Source organism: Leptopilina heterotoma, unplaced genomic scaffold (assembly GCF_015476425.1).
Source record: "Leptopilina heterotoma isolate Lh14 unplaced genomic scaffold, ASM1547642v1 Lhet_177, whole genome shotgun sequence".
Classification (NCBI taxonomy): domain Eukaryota; kingdom Metazoa; phylum Arthropoda; class Insecta; order Hymenoptera; family Figitidae; genus Leptopilina; species Leptopilina heterotoma.
The window spans coordinates 2,121,579-2,136,260 of record NW_025110893.1 but is presented as its reverse complement, the minus strand read 5'-3'; the positions used below and the strand labels follow the sequence as shown (position 1 = coordinate 2,136,260).

The window sequence follows — 14,682 nt, the reverse complement described above, 5'->3', positions numbered from 1 at the left end:
CTACCGTAAGATAAAAGAAACATTTTCTTCAATATCGATAATTAAAAATTGTGTCAGCAAAAATTACCGACTGTTGTAACTACCGTGCGACAAAAATATAGTTTTTTGGGACTAACGGAAGTTAAAAATCGTGTCAGAAAAAATTCCCGGCTGTTGTATCTACCGTCAGACAAAAAAAATAGTTTTTGTCACTGTCGGTAGTTAAAAATTGTATTAGAAAGAAATTACCAACTATTGCAACTACCGTACGATAAAAGTAACAGTTTTTTTGCACTACCGGTAGTTAAAAATAGTGTCAGAAAAAATTACCGACTGTTGCAACTACCGTAAGATAAAAGAAACATTTTCTTCAATATCCATATTTAAAAATTGTGTCAGAAAAAATTACCGGCTGTTGTAACTACCGTCAGACAAAAAAAACATTTTTTTCAATATCAGTAGTTAAAAATCGTGTCGGAAAAAATTATCTTCTGTTGCAACTACCGTGGGACAAACATAACAGTTTTTACCACTAGCGGTAGTTAAAAATCGTTTCAGAAAAAATCACCAGCTAATGTAACTACCGTCAGATAAAAAAAATAGTTTTTGGCACTATCGTCAGTGACAAACTACCGTCAGATAAAAAAAATATTTTTCTAAAAATAATTGCAACCAAAACAATTACTACAATATTGATATTTACAGTTGGTAGTTCCAACTAGCGTCTAATTAAAAAAAAAATTCAACAACAGTTGGTAGTTGTAATATAAACCCAAATTTCAACATTTTGTAGTTTTATTCCTTGAGTAAAAATTGAAAGATTTAATTTAATTAATAATTTAATTCCAGATGTTGTTCAAATTGGTAGTTTAACTAAAGGAAATTAAAATACTGTAAGTAAATACATTCAGCAGTTGGTAGCTTAAGTTATATGTTCAATAATTGGAAAATATTTACAGAACAGCTTTCACAGTTGGTAATTCCAGTCGTTTTTTTCAATTGGTAGTTATTGCATATTAATAAATACAAAAATTAATAGATTATTTTGTTCGTACAACAATTGGTAAATGTTTACAAAGCAGCTTCAACAGATGTCAATTATTTTCAAAGTTTCTCCAATTGGTAGTTTTTTTGTAAATTAATTAATTTAACAATTGGTCATTTTAATTGATTGTACAACAATTGGAAACAATTACAAACTATCTTCAACAATTGTTTATTCCAGAGATTCATTGAATTAGTAGTTTTCGTAAAATAATAAATTTAACAATTGGTAGTTTTATTTATTTGTTTTGTAGTTTGTAGTTCGAGAGATTTTTTTAATTCTCAGTTGGTATAGTTTAGTAGATTTAACAGTAGGTAGTTTAAATTGTTTGTACGACAATTGGAAATTCTAGAGGTTTATTCAATTGGTAGTTTTCTATATTAGTAAATTCAACAGTTTGTTGTTTATAGAATAATTAGTGAATGTTACATACTAGCTACAATTGGATGGTTGTTTGAACAACAATTAGTAATTGTTACTAACTACAACAGTTGGTAGTTGCAGTTGTTCTATAGTTATTAGATTTTTGTGGTTTATTTCGAACAATTGGTAGTAACCGTCGTTCGTACAATTGGTAGCTGTGAAGTAATTTACACTATTGGAACTTGTAGTTTACGCAATTGGTAGTTCTTGATGTTATAATTGGTATTTTTTGTTTTTATAATTGGTAGTTCGTTTAATTGGTAATTGTAGTTCGTTCAGTTGGTAATTGCAGTTCGTTCAGTTGGTATTTTGTGTAGTTTATACTATTGGTATTTTTTGTTTTTATAGTTTGTAGTTGTAGTTCGTTCAATTGGTAATTGTAGTTGGTAGTTTCTTTTATTAGTAGTTTCAATAGATTTTTTATTTACCCTACAATTTACTCAACTAGTACTTGTAGTTTACCCGATTAATATTTGTTGTTTTTAAAATTTGTAGTTGGCTCAATTAATATTTTCAGTAATTTGTGCAATTTGAATAAATAATAAATAGCAGTTCCAATTGTAGTAGTTTACACAATTAGTAGCTTGTATAGCTGGTAGTTTTAATATAGCGAATTAAAGTGAAAATAAAAATTAATTTAAATATCAATTGTATAAAATAGTTCAAGTTTCACAAATTACTATAATAACTACCAATTGTATAAACTACTAAAATAATTGCAAATATAGAAATGTAGTATAAAATTATTATATTTGGTAGTTGTTTTCAATAGTTGTGAAAAAAAATTATTTTAAAACTACCAAATGTGGAAACTACAATTGTATAAACTACTACAATAATTGTAAAAATAAAATAGGGAAGTAAAAATTATATTGAAACTACCAACTGTAGAAGCTACTAATTATATAAACTACTACAATAATTATTATAAAAATAAAATAGGAAAATAAAAATTATATTGAAACTACCAACTATAGAATCTACCAATTGGTAGCTAAAATAGTATAAAAATTATTTTGAAACTACCAACTATGGAAGCTACCAATTGTATAAACTACTACAATAATTTTAAAAATAAAATATGGAAATAAAAATTAAATATTGAAATTACCAACTACAGAAGCTACTAATTGTATCAACTACTACAATAGTTGTAAAAATAAAAGAGGGAAATAAAAATTATATTGATACTACCAACTATAGAAGCTACCAATTGTATAAACTACTATAATAATTGTAAAAATAAAAAATTGTATAAAAATGTTATATTTGGCAGTTTCAGTCAATAGTTGTACAAAAGCAGTTAATAACAATTAAAAATTGACAATTGGTTTTTGTACCCAAAACTACAACGTATTTTTTAAATCGGTAGTTTACACTGTTTTGGATTTACATTCTAAGTTCATTCAACAATAACGCACGACTAAAAAAAATTGTAAATTTTTTTTCTAAACGTAACTCAAACCGTTTCCTATTTCGCTAAAACAAATCGTTTAAAAAATTGGTATTCGCTGAGAATTTCTCACAGATAGTTACAAACGCGTGGCGCCTGGTGGGCGTAGATTTAATATTCAGGAATCTTTTTTTGACGCATTTTTCCGTTCAAAAGAGACGGCTATTTTTTTTTTCCTTTTTCTTACTTCTTTTAGTTCACTAACTTCGTATTTTCGAATGTGAAAGTGAGTACTCGTAAAACTGAGTGTATTATTTTTAAGTTACTGTTTACTGACTTAATATTCAGGTTGGACCAGTAACTTCTGGGCGTGACGGTGATTGTTAAAAATTGTGTGTGTGTGTGTGGTTGTGTTTTTCCCAATAATTCTATATTATATCTTAGGCACTTTTTTTTCACTATAATATTTCTATAAATAGATGAAACTATAATCTATTTTCATCTATACTTATTTATTTATTTTTATACATTTATATAGATTGAAGGATATTTATCACAAAATGAAAAATATTTCAGCACAAAATTAATAATTTACTGATTTTGTGAATATTAAAAATTAAAATAAATCATAGTCAAGTTGAGCAAAAAAAAAAAAAAATGTTGGAGTGTAAAGAATAGAGTTGTGGATATTTCGATAAATTGCCTTTCAAGAGGTATAAAGATTATGCAGATTTTTTCTGTTTTTTTTTATTTTTTTGAATTATTACTATATTTCAGTGCCACGTGCCCTAGAATTATTTTTTGAATACCTACTTGTGGGATATTGAAAAAAAAGGTGCATAATTTTCATGACAATAATGTTTATTAAAATTTTTCTCTTTTTCTTTTTTTTACTCTCTCTATACACATGTTTGTGTGTGTAATGGAAAATTGTCGTTTTTTAAAGTTCATTGAAAATAAGAGGAATTTCTTTCACAACAGAAAATGTCACAAGTATGCCATTTAATTAAGGCGCTCATTTCCTTTTAAAGAATTAATCCGTAATTAGCCTTTTCATTTGAGAGTGTTACACAGTTTAAGTTGAAAAATTTTTCTACTCATTTGCCAATATTTTACGTTGAAAATTGACAAAACGTTGTTTACAAAAAGTAAAATAATGTAAATTTTTGGGGAAAAAAATTTTAATTACTTGGGGTGAAAAAAAATCATGAGTAAAAAGAAGAAAAAAGGATAATTTAATTTATCCTGAGGAGTGTAAAACTTAAAAAAAAATTGACACTCTTTCTGTTTAGAACTCAATTTATGGAGTATCAAGTTTTACATGTTTTACAATCCTCAGGGTAAATTTAAATTATTCCTTTTTTCTCCGTGTACTGAATATTAATTTAGGAGAAAGAAATTCTGATGAATTTTATTTTTGTAAACAAGTAAGTAAGTAAATAAATAATCAAACGAATAACTAAATAAATTAGCAACTAAATTAAAATAATTAATTATGTTGTTGAAAAAACAAAAATAACTAGATAAATTAATTAATTAGCAAATAAATAAACTAGTAACTAAATTAGTAAATAAATAAATTTATTATATTGTTTAGGAGACCAAAATAAATAAATTAATTAATTTAGAAAAAAAAATTATTTATCAAACTGAATAAATAAATTAGTAACTAAATTAATTAATTAATTAATTAATTTTATTTCCTTTAGAAAACGTAAATAAATAATTAATTAATTTACTAATTTAGTTACTAATTAACTTATGAATCGAGAATTAGTAAATTAATAAATTAATCAGTTAGCAAATGAATAAATTAGTAACTAAATTAGTAAAGTAATTAATTAATTATTTATTTACTTATTTTTTATTTATTTATAAACGGGACACAAACAATTATGTTGTTTAGTAAAAAAAAATTAGTAATTTAATAAATAATTAAGTAAGTAAATTATTAAATAAATAAGAAAAATAAATTAATTAATTAGCAAATGAATAAATTAGAAACTAAATCGTGAAATTAAGTATTTAATTAGCAGAGGAAAAAATTAGTTGATGAAAAATTAATTATTAATTGACTAAGTAAATAAATAAATTAGTAACTTAATTAGGAAATTAATTAGTTTTTAAGTAAATTATCTAGTAAACAAATGAATAAATTTTTTTTTGCTTAGAAAACGTAAATTAGTAAATAAATAAATTAATTAATACCTAACTAAATTAAGAAATTAATTAATTAATTATGTTTATATTATGAACGTAAATTAGTAAATAAATAATTTAGTTAATAAATAAATAAATTATCAACTAACTCAGTTAATAAATAAATTAGTAACTAAATTGGGAAATTATTTAATTAATTAAATAGTTACGTTGTTTAGAAAATACAAATTAGTAAATAAATAAATAAACAAATAAATTGTTTTTGTTTAGAGAACATTAATTTGTAAATAAATAAATTAATTAGCAAAGAAAAAAATTAATTGATAAAAAATTAATTATTAATTGACTAAATAAATAAATAAATTAGTAACTAAAATAGGAAATTATTTAATTAATTAATTAGTTTTGTTATTTAGAAAATATAAATTAGTAAATGAATAAATTATTTAGCAAGCAAATAAATTATTTTTTTTGTTTAGAAGACGTAAATTAGTAAATAAATAAGTATCTAAATTAGAAAATTAATTAATTAATTATGTTTATACAATAAACGTAAATTAATGCTTAGAAAACGTAAATTAGTAAATAAATAATTTAGTTAATAAATAAATAAATTATCAAATAACTGAATAAATAAATAAATTATCAAGTAACACAGTAAATAAATAAATTAGTAACTAAAATGGGAAATTAATTACTTAATTAATTAGTTACGTTGATTAGAAAACGTAAATTAGTAAATAAATAAATTATCCACCAAACAAATAATTCAATAAATTTTTTTTTCTTCGAAAACGTAAATTATCAAACAAATAAATAAATTATCAAACAAATAAATAAATTTTCAAACAAATAAATAAATAAATTAGTAAATGAATAAATAAATAAATTAGTGAGTGAATAAATTAAACAATTAGCAAAATGAATAAATTAGATAATAAATTAATCGATTTGTTATATTGAAAACAACAAAAAATTTCTTTATATTCGAATTGAACACATTTTCGCAAATTCATCACAAATTTTTTTTTTCTCATGTCCCATAACTGTAGTATTTATATTTATCAAACGGTTTTTTTTTAATTGAATAATTGAATAGTCAATTGGCGAAACTGTAAAAAAAAAATAAGTGTTGTGTGTGACGTGCCTGTGCGAAACGATAGAAGATGATACTCGACAATTTCACATAGTATCAAATGGTCCAAACGAAAAGTCATTTGAATAAATATAATAAATTTTTTTCCTTTAGTGGGTGGCCATTCTATTTAAATCACTTGTTAAATTTTACTGTTAGAAATTTCTCGTTCGCAAATTTCACCATGTGCGATCAGTATTCATTCGTCACAAAAGGTATTTACGTTTGTCAATCTTTTGAGAATGTGACAAGGATCAACAATATAATTCATCCTTATCAAATTAAGGACTCGACTATGTAAATTTATCGAGTCTTTTCCATCGTTAGTTTTTTTTCGTCTTCTTTTTTTTCGAAAAAGGATTTCCGGTCTGGTGTCTTTATATTGCTTATTTTTATTTTTATTTTTTTTAGTTTTTTATTACTATTTTTTTATTTTAGTATTTTTTGTTACTATTGTATTTCTTTGTTTTTTGTTAGTGTTCTTTACTATTTTTTTATTTTACGACTTTTTTTTACTGTAGTATTTGTTTGCTTTTTGTTGGTCCAATTCTTTTTCTACTATTTTTTTATTTTACCACTTTTTTACTGTAGTATTTCTTTCTTTTTTGTTGGTTTAATTTTCTGTTTACTACTTTTTTTTACTGTAGTATTTTTTTCTTTTTTGTTCACCTTTGTTTACTATTTTTTTATTTTACTACTATTTCTATTATAGTGTTTCCTTTTTTTGCTGGTCTAATTTTCTTTTTACAGTTTTTTTTTATTTTACTACGTTTTTGCTTTTTTAGGCCAATTTTTTTACTGCTCTTTTTATTTTCCTTTTTTACTGTTTGTTTGTTTTTTTAATAGTTTAAATTTCTTTTTACTATTCCTTTTATTTTACTACTTTTTTATTATTTTTAGTCCAATTTTTTACTGTTATTTTTATTTTACTTTTTTTTACTATTTGTTTGTTTTTTTAGTTTAATTTTCTTTTTACTATTCCTTTTATTTTATTACTTTGTTAGTCCTATTTTCGTAGTGCTTTTTTTCATTTTACTATGAAATGTTTTTACTTTTTTTTTGTTATGCCTAATTTTTCTTTTTACTATTCTTCTTATTTTACTATTTTTTATTGCTATTTTTATTTTTTTTATAGTCAAATTTTTTTTTCTATTTTTTTTTATTTCACTACTGTTTTTGTTATTTTTAGCTTAATTTATTATTATTTTAATCTAATATTTCAATATTTTTGTAAATTTTGTAAATAAATACAATTTTTTTATTTTTATATTTTTTTTGTTAGTTAAATTTTCGTTTTACTATTCTTATTTTACTACTTTTTTTACTAAAGTATTTTATTGTTCCGTATTAGTAAAACTTTTTTAGCGAAAAGCGATTTTTGGCGTAAACGACGGTTTTGATATCAACTATGTAATAATTATTTCTTTGTTAGTTAATAATTTTATTAATTATTCTAAAAAAAACTAAATAAAAAAAATTAGTTTTTTTAACAAGGAAGTATTAACTCGACAAATTTTTTTTCATTTATCCAACAATAGTTTTTTCTTTTTGAATATAATTAATGTCATTTCAACTGAAAATTTCAGCGTTTTGAAGGTTGAAATGAATGAAATTTTTTTTTTAATAAAAAAAATTACTATTTAAATAAAAGTTACTTCATTCAAATTGAATTTTATTAGAAACTATTTTTTTTCTAAAGTAAAATATTAAAATCTTCAACTATTTAAATTTTCGACGAGTAATCGAAATTTCATACAATTAAATTGTAAACAAATAGATTTAAAAATAATTTATAAGAATTCAATTATCTTGATAAATTTAAAAAATTCTTCCCAAAAAATTCAATTATTTTCAGGAATTTTAATAAAAAATTCATTGTAAAATTCAATTATTTTCATAAATGTTATTTATGAAACTAATTGAATTATTCATCCCAGAATTTCAGTTAGTTTCAGTACAATTTAAATTTAATTCCTCAAAAAAATTCAATTACTTCAAAAAAAAAAAAAAAATTCAATTGAAATTCGTCGATACAATTCAATTATTTAAAACTTTGTAGATAGAATTCTTTAAAAGAATTCAATTGTTTTTGAAAATTTTAATAAAATTTCTAGCAACTATTCAATTATTTTCATAAATAATAAAATTCATCGCAGGATTTCAATTATTTTTCATACAATTTTACAGAAATTGCTTGAAAAATGTAATTATTCTTAAAAATTTAATTTCAATTTCCTCGAAAAAATTAATTATTTAAAAAAATTTTTGTTTAAAATTCTTTGGAAAAATTCAATTATTTTCAAATATTTTAATAAAATTGTTCGAAAAAAATCAATTATTTTAAATTCAGTTTTAATTAAATTTTTTTGAAATAATTCAATTATTCTTTTAGATTTTAATAAAATTCTTCCCAAGAATTCAATTATTTACATAAATAATTCTTCGAAAGAATTCAATTATTAAAGAAAAATAACAAAATTATTTCCGAAAATGAAATTATTTTGAGGCATTTTTAAGAAATTCAATTATTTTCATAAGTAACAATAAATTCATTACAAGAATTCAATATTATTTTCAGACATTTTAATAAAATTCTTTACAATATTAAATTATTTTCAAAAATTTTAATAGAATTCTTTGTTAAATTTAATTATTTTTAAAAAGTTTTCGCAATTCAATGATTTTCAATATATCCACTATTTTTTATAAAATTTTCAAACAGAATTTAATTATATTTGTAACATTTTTTTTTAACTATTTGTAAGAAATAAATTCTTTTCGTGAATAATAAAAATTTTTCAGGAATTCAATTATTTAGTTAAAATTTTAGATATTCATTGAATATTGAAACCTTTATAGTGTAAATTTTTTAGAAATAATGGAATTTGGAAAAAGTTTCAAATTGAAATCTTTATAAATCTAAATTTTTCATAATTTTAACTGTAGAATTAATTTTTTTGAAAAAGTTTAATTGAGTTTTTTTTGTAAAGAATTTTATTAAAATTTTTGAAAATAATTTAATTTTGAAGAATTTTTTTATTTATAAAGATAATAATTGGGATTTTGTCGAGATTTTTTTTTGGAAATTTTGAATATAATTGAATTTTGTGATAAGAATTTTATTACTTTTGAAAATAATTGAATTTCTGCAATCATTTGTAATTTCTTCAAAATTTAATTTTTTTTGTGTTTTTAACTAAAATTCTTCTATAAATCCATTATTTTTTATAATTAATTAAATTTATTGACAAATTTAACTAATTTTAGAAGATTTTGAATTATTAAAATTTTTCAAAAATGTATGTATGTTCATTAAAGTTTCTAATAAAATTCATTCAAGATTGAAATTTTATAAAATTTAAAATTGAAACCATTTAAAGTTCATTTATTTACGAAAATTGTAAACGCAACTCTTTTAAAATTGAATTAATTTTGAAATATTTAAGTAAAATTATTAATTGAATAATTTATTTATTTTATGATAGTTCAGTAATTTTAATAAAAAATTGCTGACTTTTTCCTGAATTCCCTATGACAGAATATATGATTATTATAATTATAAATTATAATAATATTAAAACTATATATTCCAATTCATATTTTATTTTTATGAAAATAAATTTGATTGAAATAAATTTTTACGTTCTATTACTTAAAATTTCTAATTTTATTTTAGAAAAGTAAGTGAGAAGTCACTCACTTTTCTAGTTAATACAATAATTCTAGTTCATTATATAAATTAATTAATAATTCTAGTTAATAGAAAAAAGAAGAAAATAATAATACCTTTTCTTTTTGATTTGTTATCGATTAAATTAACATTCGAAAGAAGTGAAAACATTGTAATTAAAGGAAAACGAAATAAAAAGTTTGGAGAAAATTTAAAAAGAATTAAATAAAAGAAATTTCATTTAATTTTAAATTAATTTAAAAAGAATTAAATGAAAGAAATTTCATTTAATTTTAAATTAATTTAAAAAGAATTAAATGAAAGAAATTTCATTTAATTTCAGGTAAAAATTTGTTTGCGAACCAAAAACAGGAAGTGAATGATTAAAATTTTGATTTTCGACGACTCACCTGTAAATAAGGACTAGCTGCGGAGAGAACGAGGCGATGAGCAAGAAATCTCGGACCTCCGGGACAGCAGAGAGCAACATCGGCGAATCTTTGAGACAGCATTGCTTCCCTCAGAAAATCCCCAACATCCGGTGCTCTACCGGAAACCCGTATCGCTTCCCCCATCATGATGATTATTATTAAATGGACCACAAATAACAAAAGCACGTTTCACGAAAGTCCCTTTCGATAAATAACGATTTATTTAACGATCATCACAATATTACACTCTTATCCTTTCGCTCCCGTTCTTTATCGGCCCATATCACGTGCCATTCATTTTTTTTTCCAGTTCACTTTTTATATTGATTAAAATCCACCAGAGAAAAAAAAACACTTCAATGTCTTTTTTCTTCAATCCCTTTTTCTTCGGGAATAAAAAAAAAATTATCGATCGATAAAAAAGATTTTTAATCGATTTCACTTCGTTCTTGTTATTATTTCAATTTTTTTTCCCCTCCGTGCACAAATTACACTTAAAAGCATCTCGTTTCTAAATAACAAACGCACGTGTCTCTCGCCTATGTTATTGCAACGTGATCGGAAATCACATTTTTCGTAAAAAAAAATATTCGATTTTTTTAACCTTCACTTTCGCTTACTCAACCGGAAATTAACTCACGTGGAGAACGAGTATTTTTTTTTTTATTGAAAAAAGTCCTTTTTGGAAAAAAATTTTTTTTTTTGGGAAAAGAAAATACTCTGGGAAGAATGCAAAAGCTCTGGAAGGAAAAAAAATTTTTCGAGGGGAAAAAAAATTTTTTTGTTGTTGTTTATAGTTTGCACGTGGAAATAAGTGGAAAACGTGCGAGAATAAATTGGCGATGATGGTGTATTTCGTTTTTTAAAAAGTGGCTAAAGTAGTAAAATGCTTGTGTGAGCCCTTCGCTGAGCGACTCAGCTGGGCGACTGCCACCTGAAAACACCTGAGGTGAGCAGGCCACCACCGCCGCGGTTTACTCTTTGCAGTCTCTCCTCTCGTATGGAACTTGAAAGAGAACTCCTCCCATATTTGACCCCTCTTTACCTCGCGAAGCCACAACACGAATATCGCTATCGCTAACTTCTTTTACTCCTTGACTAGCTATAGTACTCGTATGTACTTTCATACGTGAGCGCCTGCCGAGAGATAGGCCACTCTGGAATGGCTAGTAATTAGACGAGTCGAGTCAGGAAGAGCGCGTCTTCTCTGTCATATTGTGTATACACATACAAAAGGGGAGGGGGAAATATTTTTTATCTTTAATTTAGAAAAAAAAATAAATATTTTTTTGACAATATTAAAACTGTATTTTTTTTTTATTTTGGTGGGTATTACAGTAGGATAAGGAAACTTTCGAATAAACGTGATCGAGCTGTTCCAGTCTTAAAAAGCCATGGAACCTAAATAACTAAATTTACCCAAGTTTGGCCCAGGATTGACAAATTTGGAAATTGTGAACAATTCTTGAAGTTAATAGTGGCCCGAGATTTCTATTTATTTAAATAATCTTCTAGCCTGGTGATTGAATCAGTACTGGACATGAATTTAAGACCAAGATTGGACCAAGATTACTATTTTACTATTTATATAAAAAAAAAATTTTCTAGGCTGATGACTGAATCAATATATTAAACGAATTTTTGTTGACAATATTAGCGTAAGATTCTTATTTAATAATTTACTAGACTGATAATTTAATTAATATTAAAGCAGTTTAGATTGCCAATATTGGCCCAAGATTCCTATTATTTAAAATAATTATTTTCTAGACTGACGAGTGAATCGATGTTGGACCAAATTTTATTGCCATTATTGGCCCAAGATTTCTATTATCTACTAGAACAATTTTCCAAGTTGACGATTGAATCAATTTCGGACGAATTTTTATTGCCAATATTGACCCAAGATTTGTATTTAAAAGAAATATTTTCTAGACTGTCTACTAAATGAATATTGAACATTTTCTATTTCCAATATTGGCCCAAGATTTCAATTTAAAGATTAATTTCCTAGGTTGACGATTAAAATTGGTCTATTTTTCATTGCCAATATTGGCTCCAATTATTCAATAATAAAAAAAAAAAAAAAAAAAAAATTATTGAGAAAATTGGCCTAAGATTTCTATTTAAAAAAATAATTTTCTAGAATGACGACTAGATTAATAATGAATGAATTTCAGGCTTGGTACTCATCTACTAAAACCTACTATTTACTACTTTTTTTACGTTATGCTACTATTTGGGTACTTTTTTAGATTTCAGCCATTAAAAGCTACTATTTCTGTTTTTTTTAGAATTTCCACTACTTTCAATTCGATAATACTAGAAATAAAAAAACTATTCTCAAAAATTATAATCAAATTCTTTGAAATAATTCAATTATTTTCAAAAAATATTCGAAATAATTCAATTATTTCCAATATCTATAGTATTTTCATAAAATTTCGCAAAAGAATTCAATTATTAAAAAAAAATTGATAAAATTCATCCAAAATTCAATTATTTTCATAAATAATAAAATTTTCACTGGAATTCAATTAATTTAGAATAGCATTTTCAAAAAAATTTTGAAAAAAAAAAATAGTCAACAAAATATTTATACAATTCAATTATTTTCACTAACAATAACATTTTTCATGGAAATTCAATTTTAAAAAAAAATTTTTTGATAAAATTCTAAGCAAGAATTCAATTATTTTCATAAATAATAAAACTCATCGAAGAATTTCAATTTTTTTCAATACTATTTCAAATAATTAATCGAAATATTCAATTATTTTCACAAATAAAGTTTTCCACAAAAATTCAATTATTTAAAATAAAATTTTCATAATATTTATTATATTTCGAAAAAATTAATTATTTAAAAACAATGCATATAAAATTCTTACGAAAAATTCAACTATTTAATAAAATTTTAATTAAATTCGTCCAAATTAATTTATAAGAATTCAATTATCTTGATAAATTTAAAAAATTTTTCCCAGAAATTCAATTATTTTCAGAAATTTTAATAAAATTCATTGCAAAATTCAATTATTTTCATAAATAACAGTATTCATTTCAAAATTTTTAACAGTTTGAGTACAATTTTAATTGAATTTCTCAAAAGAATTCAATTAATCCAAAAAAAATTCTATTGAAATTCGTCGATACAATTCAATTATTTAAAACTTTGTATAGATATAATTCTTTATAAGAATTCAATTATTTAAAAATTATTTATTGTTCTGTTTAAATAATATTTTGTAATCAAATTGATTTAAAAATTAATTTTAGTTAAAATTTTAGATAATAATTAAAATTTTTGGAGAAGGTACAAATGATTGCAGAAATTTAATTATTTTCATAAATAATAAAATTTATTTTTGCAATTTTATTGTAAATTTTTATGAAGAATTCAATTACTTTCAAAAATAATAAAATTTTTTACGTAAATTCAATTCTTTTTAAGCATTTTAATAAAATTTTTCGCAATAATTCAATTATTTTCATAAATAATAAAATTCATTGCAGGATTTCAATTATTTTTAAAAAAATTTTACAGGAATTGTTCAAAAAAATGTAATTATTCTTAAAAATTTAATTTAAATTCCTTGAAATAATCAATTATTTAAAAAATTTTTGTTTAATTCTTTGGAAAAATTCAATTATTTACAACAATATCAGAGTTTTTCTCAGAATTCAATTATTTTCAAAAATATCAACATTTTTTACAGAAATTCAATTCTTTTTAAACATTATAATAAAATTTTTAACAATAATTCAATTATTCTTTTAGATTTGAATAAAATTCTTCCCAATAATTCAATTATTTACATAAAAATTCATCGAAAGAATTCAATTATTAAAGATAAATAACAAAATTATTCCCGAAAATTTAATTATTTTCAGGCATTTTAATAAAATTCTTTGCAAAATTCAATTGTTTCAAAAATAACAATATTCATCACAAGAATTCAATTATTTTTCAAAGTAATAAATTTCTTCTTGGAAATTCAATTATTTTTGAAAATTCTAATAAAGTCTGTCGCAAGAATTCAATTATTTTCATAAATAATAAAATGCTTTTTAGAAATTCAATTATTTTCAAAAAAATTTAATAAAATACTACAGACATTCAATATTATTGTCAAAAATTTTAATAGAATTCTTTGTAAAATTTAATTATTTTTAAAAACTTTTCGCAATTCAATGATTTTCAATATCTACTATTTAGTATTTTCATAACATTTTCAAACAGAATTCAATTATTTAAAAATTTTTTAGCCAACTGACACAATATTCAGCCAATTAACAAGGTTGACAATTAATTTTTTAAACAATTAAAATCTTGGGTGAAAATTGTCAATAAAAATTAGTCAAATATTTAGCTAATTAATTTAATTATCAAAGTTGATAGTTAATGTTTTAGATAATTGGAATATTGGCAATAAAAATTAATCC

General features: G+C 22.3%; 1 protein-coding gene across 1 annotated transcript in view; it reads right to left on the bottom strand.

Moving 5' to 3' along the window:
* Positions 1-11,330, bottom strand: part of LOC122499817 — a 124,779-nt gene extending 113,449 nt beyond the window's left edge. The window contains exon 1 of the mRNA XM_043608340.1: positions 10,216-11,330. Coding sequence (XP_043464275.1) covers positions 10,216-10,383 — 168 coding nt within the window. The 5' untranslated portion in view covers positions 10,384-11,330. The remainder of the gene's footprint in view (positions 1-10,215) is intronic.
* Positions 11,331-14,682: the final 3,352 nt, after the last annotated feature.